The sequence below is a fragment of the Scyliorhinus canicula genome, chromosome 6 (assembly GCF_902713615.1).
Source record: "Scyliorhinus canicula chromosome 6, sScyCan1.1, whole genome shotgun sequence".
Lineage (NCBI taxonomy): Eukaryota > Metazoa > Chordata > Chondrichthyes > Carcharhiniformes > Scyliorhinidae > Scyliorhinus > Scyliorhinus canicula.
Window position 1 is genome coordinate 172334801 of NC_052151.1, and position 14699 is coordinate 172349499.

Genomic DNA, 14699 nt, shown 5'->3' on the forward strand with positions numbered 1-14699 from the left:
AATCTGTCGAAAGCTGAAGGTAGGGTTCAGTCAGGCTACCAGAACCACATGATCAGCATTTTTGCAAAGTAAATCCTTCTGTAGTTTAATATAAAATAGTCTTTGAGAACATTCTAAAGCCATGTGTTTAAAATGAAACTTTCCAATTTGTAGACTCAAAATCAGGTATATTGCCCCCAGTAAAGTAGATCTCAGTCAGTCATCACAGCTGATCAGGGATTTCCAAAGACACAGGTTAAACAGAATCACTTACTGAAAACCAATGGATTTGATTAGTATCACTCATAACAACTGAACCTCAATATTAGATCATATCAGACAGATCATACAGACAAGGAAAGTAGCCTAGCTAGATTGAAGCAGCAAAGGTTGATGCCTGCGAAGTCATCTCAAAGGCAGTAAACACAATAGAATTAGGTTCAGAGACGAGAAGGAATTTAGCACATGATGAAAATAAAAATTATGGATTACCAGCAGTACTGGCAAGCAGTTTACAACAACCTACAAGTGAGAATTAAACAGGTGACAACTGTAAGTGCTCTTCCAAGATGGTGGGGACAGTCTCTATCCAGATTTTATCATTAAGTATGGCTCACCTTCATAGAAAAATGCAAAACCGTACAAATATCTACTGAGTATGATTGTGCATAACAGTATTTAGTCCAATCTCAATTTCCCGAGTAATTTTATTATAATTACAATTCCATCTCCTTGATTTTCATTTCATTTTCTCACCATGAAAACCATGTAATATTTACCAAACTCTCACTTATAAAACAAATGTAATCCAACACAATCCATTTAAACTATTCTTTGTCAAAGCCCTTACAAAAGTTTTTTGTAAACCACAGTGCAACATCAGATAATATTTAACAATGTGGACACAATATAAAGTTAGTAGATTTCTTTAAGTCAGTCAACAAAACATTCAATATAAACATCTACAGGGTTCATTATTTATTCTCACATGATCAAAACAACTTAATTCAGTACATTTACAGTCAATGAACAAAAAGCAATGGAATTTGTTGTAAGAAAATTATATATACAAAGTACATTTCTCCATTTGTATCTACAGCAGAATTTGTGCAACAACCCATGTTAGAGCGTATTAAAAATACATTGTTAATCTAAAAACAATATATGTACATGTAGCTTACATGTTATCTGACAACTGCAATGCACAAATCTGCATTGATTTAAACAATCAGTAAAATAAAGATTTGATTTAAATGGTTGGCCCTGTTCATTTGTTTGTGCATTTTCTTGGTCTCTGCACCATGCAAAATCTGTATGATTAACATCAAAGTATACAACTCCATGATATCAAACAGAGCTGTGCTTGCCATCTGAGTGTTTTGGTTTGCTGACTGGTACTCCAATTAGTTTTGGACAGTCATGCAAACCCTTTGCAATTTGGTCACATTTAATAATTAAGTCATAATGATTTTTTCAGTTACAATGCTATCTTGCTTGTAGTCTGGGTGATCAGCAACAAACCTTCCTCAACCAACATGCTGCAGTCATCAGCTCACCTGCAACAAACAAGAGTGTAATGGGAGTTTTTAAATGTTTACATTGATTTAGTATACAATTTCAGTGCAAGCATTGATTTGTTATTTTACTCTGTTGTAAAGTAAATGTTTTTTGATCAAGTTTCCTTGTAGGCAAATTGCAATATGAAATTGGTTGAAAAGCACAGAAGCAGCAAGGTTTTGCATTCCAGTGATTGATCCCTCTGGTCAACTTATTAAATTATCTCTTTAGATGTTTATTTCTCCCTTCCATCCCAATGCCTCTACCATTCTGACACCAACCCAACTCGAACCCTACAGGTTTGCCACCAATCCAAATTCATGGATAAGACTCAGTTCTAAAGGGGGAATAGAGTAAACCTGGACACACATACTGCTATACTGAAATTAAAGATCGCATGAATACAAGTTGCCTTACTTGGCAGCCTCAAATAAATCAAACTGTAATACATGCTTCCATCATGATGTGTCACTGGCTGCATCTTTATTCTGAGAAGTCTTACAACACCGGGTTAAAGTCCAACAGGTTTGTTTGGAGTCACTAGCTTTGGAGTGCAGCTCCTTCATTACTCACCTAGCTCCGAAAACAAACCTGTTGGACTTTAACCTGGTGCTGTAAGACTTCTTACTGTGCCCACCCCAGTCCAATGCCGGCATCTCCACATCATGGTCTGCATCTTTATAGGCATTGATTTTTAATATAGCAAGACTTCACTAATGTATATTTAGTGTTTTATCCACCAACCTCACTTGTGATTTCCAGACAACAGCTTATCAGAGAATACTGTTTTGGTAATTCTATAATATCAAGGCGGCAAACGTCCAGATAAATGCAACTGACCTTTTGATCATGGCCACAATTCTAGGTATGGTACAACAAATGCCAATAACAATTACATTACAATCTTACCTGAAGCTCGCTTTCTGATCAGTTTGAGGTAATTTAAAATGCTGCACCGTGTATCCACATCTACTTCCATGTTTTCAAGGTAACTGTTTATGATTGGAATTAAACCTGGAAAAACTCCTTCCTGCAAAACAAAATCCAAAATGGAGGTGGAAAATATCAGAAATTACACAAAATTTCACTCAAATACAAATGTGAAGGGAAGTGGTGCAAGATGTCTTTTAAAAAGCTATGAACACATTTTGGCAAAGGATTTGGTATGTTAATGGAAATGTTTGTAATATTGATCATTTGTACAGTTCCTATCCATTTGACAAGCAGCTAACTGCCATACTGTGAATATTGGATGGTATTTTCCCATCTGTCAACTCTCTTTAACCAAGACAACACAACTTTTAAAGAATGGATCAATTTAAACACTTTACTTTTGCACAAAATAAAGTACTGGGGAGGCGGAACAATCTCCCATTGCCCTTAATAAATCACTATGTGCAAGACAGTAGGAACAAAGTGGACAACTTCACTTATAATCTTATGTACAACCTTACCGAATGCCTTTCAGACATCCATATAGACAACTCCATTAACACTCCCTTATTTATCTTATTAACCTCAAAAGTTCAATTATATTAGTCAGTTTTAATGTGCTGATCAGGTCATTTGTTCGAATGTTCTGTCATTATCTTTCATGACAGAATCTAGTAGCTTCCTCACAACTGTTATAAAGTCAGTTAAAAAAAAAACCTGTTGGACTTTAACCTGGTGTGGTGAGACTTCTTACCGTGTCCACCCCAGTCCAACGCCGGCATCTCCACATCAATCTTCTTAAATACTGGAGTGACATTATCAAAGTTCCAATCTAATGGCACAATTTATAACTCAAAAGGACTTTGAAAGGTTATGACTAATGCTTCTCCAATTCCTCCAACCAACTATTTATTTTAATGTCCTAGGGTGGAAACCACAAGCTCGTGGAGGTTTATCTATTTTAACTCACTATTTTCTTCATTACCATTCTATCACTCATTAAATCCAGTAAGTTGCTCCTCAATTTATTTTTAGTTTTTCTTCTATCACTGATATTTTATCCTTTCCTTCGGCTATGAAAAAAAGATAAATAATGATTTAATAAACATGGCATTACCTTGTTGACTATTACAGTATCCTGTGCATGTCTTTAATGGATCCAGATCTTACCGTTATATTTTTGCATATTCTATTTGCAGATCTTAATATATTTTACTTTCTATATTTCTCCCAGTTTGCCAAATGACTATTTTTCTTGACATTTGTCAAGTCTTGCCTTATTTTTATAATAATCTTCTCTCACGGCAGCACGGTAGCATGGTGGTTAGCATAAATGCTTCACAGCTCCAGGGTCCCAGGTTCAGTTCCCGGCTGGGTCACTATCTGTGCGGAGTCTGCACGTCCTCCCCGTGTGTGCGTGGGTTTCCTCCGGGTGCTCCGGTTTCCTCCCACAGTCCCAAAGATGCTGCGTGTTAGGTGGATTGGCCATTCCAAATTGCCCGTAGTGTCCTAAAAAGTAAGGTTAAGGGGGGGGTGGGGTTGTTGGGTACGGGTATAGGGTGGATACGTGGGTTGAGTAGGGTGATCATTGCCTCGCACAACATCGAGGGCTGAAAGGGCCTGTTCAGTGCGGTACTGTTTCTATGTTCTAATGTGCCCATGGTTAAAATGACTGCAGAGTGGAACTTTTAGTCTTTCAACAGACTGGATTGTCTTATTTGTATGAAATAGTTTAAATGCCCCCATTTTTCTGCAGTCACTTGTTCCCTTTAATGTGCTCAGATTACTTTTATTTCTGGTGAAGTCAGCCTTACTTCTCTTAAAACATTGGTATTGAGTCTCAAACTTCATGATGAACTCCATCAGGTTACCATTTGCAGGATCCTCTCACTGTCACATCATTCATTCTGGCTCATTACTCTTCACAAAATCTAGCATGATCTGCTCCTTGTTGGCTTCAGGGAACCTTCTGGATACATTATAGAAATTCATTGGCTTGATGACTTCAGCTATTCTGCATTTCTCAATCTTTGAAAATTAAAACATCCTTAACTACTTTGCATTTACCATGTTTCTATCTATCCATTTATAAACCTATTAACTACATCACTACTTTTTAAAAAAAAATTTAGAGTACCCAATTATTTTTTCCAATTAAGGGGCAATTTAGAGTGTCCAATCTACCTATCCTGCACATCTTTGGGTTGTGGGGGTGAAACCCACGCAGACACGGGGAGAATGTGCAAACTCCACACGGACAGTGACCCAGGGCCGGGATTCGAACCCGGGTCCTCAGCGCCGTAGGCAGCAATGCTAACCACTGTGCCACCGTGCTGCCCTACTACATCCCTACTGACAAAAAGGTATGGAGACATCTCCCACTCAGTTTGACGTGGCTGGTGGCCAAGGAATGGCCCAGAACGATTTGATTAAAGCGACTGGTGGCCAATGAATGGCGAAGAAGGCTGTGATTCTGCCCAGCACCAGTTGGTGATTGGATATTTTTCCTCTGAGGTGCTTTTGAGTCACAAGGCTGGTTTGCTCGTTTCACTTTATATTCTGAAGCCTGGATGAAGGAGCTCTAGCTCTCTCTCTCTCTCTCTCAAAGATCTGATGAATTCTCTCTAAAAATCCTGTGTAAGAACTCTTCTCTCTTTCCAGCAAGACTGGATGTCATTTTATTGAAACTGCAAAGGATTGAGATTAAAACTCGGGCTGGAAGCTGGGTTTGATGCGAGACAAAGAGTCTTGAGAGAAAAGTGGACCCAAAGAACAATATAGCACTGGAATAGGCTATTCGGCCCTCCAAGCCTGTACCGGTCATGATACCAACCTTGGCCAAAGCCGTCAGCACTTCCTTGTGCCGTATCCCTCGATACACATCCTTTTCATGTATTTGTCAAAATGCTTTTTGAACACCATTAATGTATCTGCTTCCACAATCTCTCCTGGCAACACGTTCCACTCTTTTGCATTTTAAAAAAACTGCCTCGCACATCTCCTCTAAACTTTGCTCCACGGACCTTAAACCTATGCCCCCTGGTGACTGACCCCTCAACCCTGGGAAAGAGTGTCTGCCCATCCACTCTATCCATGCTCCTCATAATCTTGTAGACCTCTATCAGGTCAACCCTCATCCTCTGTCATTCTAATGAAAATAGTTTGAGTCTATTCAGCCTCCCCACATAGCTAACACACTCCAGACCAGGCAACTTCCTGGTAAACCTCCTCGCCTCCCACTCCAAAGCTTCCACATCCATCTCGTAATGTGGCAGCCAGAATTGTGCGCAATATTCCAAGTATGGCCTTACTAAGATTCTATACAACTGCAGCATGACTTGCCAGTTTTTAAATACTCAATACCTCATCCAATGAAGGCAAGCATTCCGTAAGCCTTCTTGACTACCTTGATCACTTGTGCTGCCACTTTCAAAGATCTTCAAAGGTGGACCTTTGGGTTGAAGGGCCAGTTTAATAAAGGTTAAAGTGTCTCTCCAGAAGAAATACAGTGAGAAATACTGTGAGCACTGAATGAATGTATCTGTTAGAAGACCATCGGCAACTGTATACCGGTGGCTTCGACCAAACAGCGTGCTGCTAACGGCAACTATAAAGCATTAAACATTGAAAGCAAGGACTCTTATGTTTTGCCCTGGACCCTTATTAATTTACCTTTCCATCCCTGTTTGTCTGACTTTGTGTGTGGGTAGAGGGTGGGACTGGAAGAAGAAGGTTAGCTGGTTGTTATTTTGTTGTAATTACTCCATATTTCATCTTTATTCTGTTATAAATAAACAGTAATTGTGTTTCAACTTAATAACCTGGTAACTATAAATTATTGGGCAGCCAAGGCCCAAAACGATTTCGGGAATTTTTATACGATTCACTTGTTGGGACTCCGGGGCCTTTGGGACTGGAATCGACCGAGCACTAGCCCAGGGTGTCATAACTCCAGACAGTGTTCCTGCTGCCTGCTCACCTTTATTAATAATCCTTTCTTTCAACTGCTGTAATGTTGTGTTTTAGTATTATTGCTATTTCTCCTCCTTTTCCAAGTCTTTCTAAATATCTTCTGATTTAGGCTATTTTTAGCTAGGTCTCCAACACCCATTGTCATACCTAGTTGAATCATTGTTTCTAGTTTCACTCGTAGGGCTGTGCAGAATTCAGGATAATGTTCACTGTAGGAACTCATTATTCCTGAAGAAGCATGCTCACACTGCACAGTATATTTTTCAGAATTTAGATTAATATTTTTCTTCCAAATGGAGGAGTTAGAACTCTTCACTCTTTTGTTGCATCCTATTTGCATTCCTGTGTGAAGTCCAAGAGTTTGTTCAGGGAATGGAATTATGATTAGCAATGCTCCTTTCCTAGCAGGTCTTACATATCTACACACTTGACTGCACTACTTAAAAGAAAATTTCCGTTGCCTTGCAAGAAACCTTAAAAGGCAATCAAGGATTTCAAACAATGTGTGGTTAAACAGTACAGTACTGGCAAGATCAAATGAGAGGTTACTTAAGCTTTCTTGATCTATAAAATTCAACCTCCACATGCAAGTCGCGTGAAGCAAGAACCATACACTGGGCCAAACTCTCATTTCTTATTAAAAGTTATTATAGAAGATTGGTGGGCGGGGAATCAACTAATTACCTCAGTTTATGAAGCATGCATAGCTTGAGTTTTGGGGTAGAAAGCTGTATTTAAATTACTTTCTGAATGGCACAATTTTGCTAAAATACAGGTGAGTGATACAAGGAGCATTTACACTTACCTTTCCATTAATGATCGTGTCTATGCTCATTAGTGCATACTCTTCAGTGTCCAAATCAATGCCATTTTGTGCATGAGCACAGCCATCAACAACTGGGTTTCCAGCTAGAATGACAAAGCCATGATTTAAAATATCTGATGCATCATGTTTATAATTGGCCTTAATTGAAAAATAAATATGGCTTTGACAGGTTCAAGTATTATTCAAATTGAAGCAAAGTAGCAGACAAATTAAAGCACCAGATAAGCACCCACACAGCTCCTTGTTTTAGTTTTGCATTTCTTAGAACCCCATACAGATTGAGAAAGTTTGAGTACAATGGAGATATTACAAATTACACCATAACACATAGGAGCAGAATTAGGCCATTCAGCCCAAGAGTCTGCTCTGCCATTCAATCATGGCTGATATGTTTCTCATTCCCATTCTCCTGCCTTCTCCCCATAACCCCGAACCCCTTATTAATCAAGAACCTATCTATCTCTGTCTTAAAGACATTTCCACAACCTTCTGCAGCAAAGTGTTCCACAGATTCACCACTCTCTGGCTGAAGAAATTCCTCCTCATCTCAGTTTTAAAAGCATCGCCCCTTGAGACTGAGGCTGTGCCTTCAGGTTCTAGCTTTTCCTACTAGTGGGAAACATGCATAGTTTGAGTTTTTGCCAGTCAGGTTTAGCGTATCCAATCTACAAAATATAGTCTGCTTTACTTCTATAAACCTGGAACAACTCTGTTGTTTTGCTCTTACCTAATATTACGAATGGAATGGGTATTTCAGTTAAAGGGACTGGTGGAATTTCATAATAACTTTCTCTCTGGTGGCATACATGTGTAGCATTATCTTTTAATAATGAGTATGTAAATAAAATAAAAAAAGAGAGCCACAGACCAGGTAGTTGGCTTCTTGATGTGCAGCCTTCCATTCCCACATTAGTTCCCGTAATGCAGCTTTGAGTTAATTTGATTTCAGTAATATTTAAGTAACTTACTTTTAGGCAGTATATTCCTATATTAAACTGTCTAAAATATTTGGGGCGACTTCTGTAGAAGTTTTAAATTGTTGACTTGAAACTGATTAAGATTCTTAATTTATACCTTTGTAAATGTCTTTCCTAAAGTAGAACATTCCTTGGCGTACAGCATCACGCTTTTGAGCCACGATCAAGTTCTCATCCACCTAGTTCAATAAAAATAGTATGTTAGATTGTAACATTTGTGGACTGTTTAAAACAAATTATGATTTTAAATAATGGTTTAAATACCATATTCCAATGTATCAATAATTTCAAGTAAGTACACAAACAAACTTGCTACTTTGCCGACAGGAAAAAATACTGTTCACATAAAAAGCTTCAATTTCACACGGCCAAACTATTAAAAGCCAGAAAGCCATTTCCCCCCAAAAAAGGAGAGGTAATTAGATGGTTCAGGAACAATTGGCAGATTCACTGATTGCAGACAGATTCATCACAAAGCAACTCGTTGAATTGTGGAAGAGTAAATGAACAGAACAGAATAAGATATAGTTTTCGTTCACAGATTCAAAATATTGGCTTGGAGCTTCAGCTGGGCTCTGCTGTTTTTTTTTTTGAAGCATTATTCACCTGAAATTGGCCAAACCAAGACTAAAATTTTAAGTTGAAAGAATTTCTGTAATATCATACACCAACTTAAACATGGAGGTAGATTCCAGCCCCACCCACAAATCCGGCCACAACCAAGATCTAGGCTGGGATTTTCCATTCCCAAGTGCATTAGGCGCAAATGTCATAATATTCAAGGCTATGGACCAACAGCTGGAAAGTAGGATTAATGTAGATTTATTGTAGTTTTGTCAGTGCAGACACGAAGGGCTGAAGGAACTCTTCTGTGCTGTATGACTCAAAGCGGGTTCGTCGACAGAGAGCAGAAAATATCACGAGAAGGCCAAAGTCATGTTTCACATCAATGTTAAAAGCAGGAAGACATTGCCCCCTCCCCTAGTCAATGGCGGGCTGCGTTTCTAGCCATTCAATGTTGGGAACCTCATGATAAATCGGCATATCATTATCAGGCCCATACGCCAGAATTATACCCACACATCAAACTATGTGTCCATGGAAGTGTGATGCATGACTGGTCTTAGCAGTGTTTGATTTCTTTTGGGTGGTGTGTGTGTGTGTGTGTGTGTGTGTGTGTGTGTGTGTATAATGCCAGGGTATGCACCCGAGTGAAGAATGTTTCCTGGTATGCTCACTGTGCACTGGAGCAGCCTTTAAAAATGGCACCCGAATCATTGAAGCGCTGAGTTGATGGCGGGGGCAGGTGAATCATGGGCCGCCTGCCAAACCCTTATCTGCCTTCTTTTCTTCCAAATCCCACACTATATGGTGGAAAAAGCTACCATTTGTCATTGGGGGCCACAATGCTGCTTTTCCCATCTGAGATCAGCCTTTGCCGAAAACCTTGCCCCTAATTAATAACTTGACTTTCTGCTAATTGTGCTCTCTGGTGGGCCTTAAATTTAAAAGCATTTAAATGTTAATTTAACTCACTACTAGGATACCTGGTCCTGTGCAACTTTTCTAAAAATCATTTTTCGGTTATTTGAAATTGGACTAGACACGGATTAAAAATTGATATTAGTGATAAACCCATTTTCAGCCGTATTATTTAAATTGCACCAAGTTCCAATGTAAATATATCAAAGAGTTTTCTAAAGCAATATTTCAAAATTAGTTTGAAAACATTGTCCAATTGCAGGGGCTCATGTCAGATTTTACTGAGTTCAGCAATATGCAAATATGTTTGAGTGGAAATTAGAACATCTCAATTTTGCATCTAGATTACTGATTGCATCCAAATCAGAAACTCTAGTGCATTATCCACAATGGAGTATTATACTAATACATGCAGATTAAACACTTATGCATTAGGTCAGTAGGAGACAAGTGCAAGCATCTCTTTCATATGCTTGGCCCTGGTGACCTGTAGGAACAGCAAGCAGTATATTCTGTAGGAACAGCAAGGAGTATATTCTGTAGGATTAACAGAGGATCAATAACTGCAATAAGTCTGCATGAGGAACTAGCCTATGAATTGAAAGCCCAAGTATTAACTCTTTCTCAGATGCTGCCAGACTTGCTTTCCAGCATTTCCCGTTTTATTTCAGTTTTCTAGTATCCACATGTTAATTAATTTGGCATTTTAATGTGTGTATATTTGGGGCAATGCTCCAAATGTCACTGCCCTAGGACAGGGCTTTTCAAACTGCGGGTCGCGAGCGGGTGTCGGGGGTTCACAGAGCGATCGGTTGCAGCGTTCCCGGTTGTAGGAGAAGCGTCAACGAGCGTGACTGTCTTTCAATTTGAGAATGCAACTGGTCTTCAAATGCGAATGATGGAATTTTCCTGCCAGGAGTGGTGGCAGAGAGCAGGTCACGTGCCCGGCACAATCACTAACTCTGTACATCCGTGCTTTGGCCACAAAATTGCAGGGGAGAGATTCCTCCATTTTCTAGCTGCCAGCAAGCAAGCAGCAGGACTGTGACTAACTGAAGATGGATTGTGATGTAATAAGGAAAAGAAGGCCAGAGTTACAAGAGTCCAGTATCTCGCAAACTGAATCGGCTGGAGAGAGCAGCTCAGGAGAATGCACGGCAGAACAAAGCAGTGCTGACACGAGCTGTGTACAGAGCTCCAGGGCCTCTGGTGAACAACCCATTAAGAAGAAACTGAAATCAGGAACAACGTAGTATAAAGATTATTTCTTGTGGTATGCCTTTGTTAATTGTGCCAATGCAAATCAGGATGCAAAGCCTGTGGGTGTTATATGCAGGGATGTATTAGTAAATGAAAGTTGGATGCTAACTATGTTTTACCTTGCAGACATCTTTTTAATTCTAAACAAACTGAACCACAAATTGCAAAGGAAGGATGATGATTGCTTTTGGCACTGAAGAAATAAATGCTTTCCAAAAGTAATTGAAAGTTTGGCAAGCACACGTATAAAGTCAAAACTACTACATGTTCCCCACACTGGTATGACACATCAAAGAAAACACTGTTAGTAAGGAGACTGTCAATAGACTACTAGCCTTATTCAGTTGCATCTGGCTGCGTTGATCAACAGTTTTTGTCTTTTCCAGAGAAGTTTCAGATTTTGAAAGAGAAGAGGTAGATGAAAATCCTTTTGCGTGTGAGACCCCAGAATCGATTATAAATTTACAGCTGTCTCTAAATGAAGAGACTAAACTTCTGTGTCCCGTCTGTGACAGCACATTAAAAACACACCACAAGGTTGTCAGCCTTCTGGAGTAGCATCTCCAAGGAGCATCAAGTGCTAATGCCCTTGACAACATTCTACATGTGCGAAGTTGGAAATTCCGTCCTCACTAAGATGAAGCACAATAGAACCTGACATGTGCATTGTCCTCTCCTCCTGACTGGAGTGAGATCGCGAGGACCAAGCGAGCTCACATGTTACATTAAAGGCAAATGAAAATGGTGTCGCGAAGGTTGGCTGACATGGGTCCCGAAGGTTGGCCGGTTGGTAAAAGTGGGTCCCGTAGTTTGCATTTCAGGGACTTTCTCCTGTTTCAAAGTAAACTTGTCCGATTGTTGAATCTGGATCAAAGGTGATTAACTTATATTTTCTCTTTGTTTGTGTGTGTTTTTGATAAAGGGATAGGTGGGGGAGGGGGGATACCATGCAACAGATGAAGGTTGGGGATGATGAAGCTTCTAAGTGCCAATTGTGCATATAGAAGCAGTTCCTGACTTCACTCCCAAATTGTCCGGCTTTAAATTTTTGGCTAAGTCCCCAAGTCCAAGGTCTCTCAGCCAGGTGTTCCCCTTAATATTGTGAAAAATATGATCAAATGACTTCCAAATTTAAATAGCAGGAAATACAACCAGGGTTTGTATGAAAACCAGAATGCTGGAAATCTGATATCAAAGCAGAAAATGCTGATAAAGGTAATCAACCTTAAACCGTTTCTCCATCCAGACATGCTGCCTAACCAGAGTATTTTCAGCATTTTTGTTTTTATTTCAGCGTTTGTGTAACCTCTCCTTATAATTTGGAGTCCAGGTATTATTCTAGCAAATTTACATTGCACTCCTTCCAAGACCGACACATCCTTCCCAAAGTGCAGTGCCCAGAACTGATCATTACTCCACTTATGGTCTAACCAGGCCCTGATATTGCCATGGTCTGACTTCTGGACTTTGATTCTTCATTCCTTCTCGCTGGTGGGATTTGCCCTTCCCGCTGGCAGCAAGAGTAAGATGGACCCATAAATCGTTTGTATTCCAGTCCTCCAGAAGTGAAGGTCAACATCACATTTGACTTTTTGATTATTTTCTGAAACTACTCACAACATTTTAATTAACTGTGTAAATGGATACAGATCCAAGTTTGCTGATGACAAAAGATATGTGGATCGCTATCCCATCATCTAGGTCGATAACAAATGCAATGTGCAATTGAGGCCAAACAAATCTCTTTGGGATTCAGCTAGTCACATGCTGCTCATTTCTGATAATCCATTATCCCGGTTTCTAGCAAATTCCCAAATCAAGTCAATTATTTTCCCATGTACTTCAAATTTAGCAAGAAATGAGGACCATAAAGATCAACCTAGGTTAAATTCCTAAAGATGCAATTAGGGCATTTTTACAATTGTGCTCAGTATCCCTACGTTTGTGTGAACTAAAATAACTATGCGCTGCTGCTCACTACGTAATGTTCTCTGCACGTTTCAATGCACGAATGTCAAATAGGCACTGAAGAAACCATTTTCCAAACTGCTAACTAAATTGTTTTTGTGTATAGGATATTAACCATGCCTCATGATAATTCAAAGTTTTTTTTCAATAAAGTAAATATTAAAATGAATTAAACATGGGATGTTGAAAGAATAACCGAAAAATAAAGGGATTTTAACTTGAGAGGAGACATTCATGCCACTTTTGATAATATCCAGCAGTGATGGAGAGTAACAGAGCATTGAAAATAGTTTCAGCTGGAATTCTTGCAGGGTGCTGTAATAATGTGATTGTTTACTTATTATGCAATGTTCATATTGACTGAAGTCACCTGCCCTATTGAAAAGCAGATACTATGAGAGCTGTTCAATACAATCAAAACTATCCATTGTAAATGTTAATCCGGAAATATTTTTTCCTACTGCTTCAATCTCATGTTTGGCAGAACACACTACAGATTTGAGGTTTGAGCGTCATGGCTGGCATATTTGCTCTCAGCCTAAATTAGCAACTGCTTATGTAACAGATGGTTATGACAGATGTTGCAACAGGTTCCAATTTGCTGTGTTTTGATGAGCTTTGTTGGGAGATCTGCCAGAGCCCTCTACCAAACAGCACGCCTCTGCTCACACTAATAAATCAAAACAGTAGTGAGAACAAGAGATCAACATCCTTCTGTGCTCCAGCAATTTATAACAAGTTGGCAGAATGCTGTGGAGCCGATTCAGTTGTACAATAAATATTACAACAGGATAATCTTCCAGAAATGCTTCACATTCCAGTGCGATGTACGTATTCTTAAACCACTTTCCCCTGCCTTTGCCACCTTTACCAACAAGAGGTATGAGGAGCTCATGAACTATATTACTACAAAGATCAAGACCGTCAGATCAGCTTCATCTTCTGCATTCCTCCCTTCCCAATGCCCACTGGAACCAACCTGTAGTGTGCCCCCCCCCCCCCCCCCCACTCAACCCTGAATAATGAGCTTCTCTCAATATCTATTCCCACTAACATCTAGTCAGTGAGACCCACCTCACACTCCATTGTTGACCCGATTCCGAGGCCAGAATTTTAGAGCTTGAACGGGTGTACGCCTGACCCAAACCCACGTGAAAAGACTTTGGGTGTGCGGCCCGACATCATGGCACCCTCGTGTAATAGGATGGTCGGCGAGTGTGAAGGGGAGTCAGAAGTGTGCCCATTGACACCTAAAAGGGTAATCAAACATATTAAACATGCACTTATCCAAAATTTTATATGGCCCAGTGCGCTGTTAGGTTTGGTGCACGGGCAAATCAGCTGGGCGCATTCACCTTTTTTCACCATTCCGGAGGTGGGATAAAAGGTCCAAATACGTTTGAAGTATGTATTTACAGCAAAGAGGCTCAATTTACTTCATAGAATTTAAAGTGCAGGAGGAGGCCATTCAGCTCATCGAGTCTGCACCGGCCCTTGGAAAGAGCACCCTCACTTAAGCCCACACCTCTACCTGATCCCCATAACCCAGTAACCCCCTAACCTTTTTGGACAGTAAGGCAATTTAGCATAGCCAATTCACCTAACCTCCACATCTTTGGACGGCGAGAGGAAACAGGAGCAGCCGGAGGAAACCCACGCAGACACGGGGAGAACGTGCAGACTCCCCAGACAGTGACCCATACGGGAATCGAATCTGGGACCCTGGAGTTGGAAAGCAATTGTGC

At 39.9% G+C, this 14699-nt stretch overlaps 1 protein-coding gene across 1 annotated transcript in view; it reads right to left on the reverse strand.

Moving 5' to 3' along the window:
- Positions 1-672: 672 nt before the first annotated feature.
- gclc (glutamate-cysteine ligase, catalytic subunit) overlaps positions 673-14699 on the reverse strand; it is a 96514-nt gene continuing 82487 nt past the window's right edge. The window contains 6 exon segments of the mRNA XM_038800449.1: positions 673-1448; positions 1451-1499; positions 1501-1535; positions 2446-2566; positions 7247-7350; positions 8342-8423. Coding sequence (XP_038656377.1) covers positions 1327-1448; positions 1451-1499; positions 1501-1535; positions 2446-2566; positions 7247-7350; positions 8342-8423 — 513 coding nt within the window. The 3' untranslated portion in view covers positions 673-1326.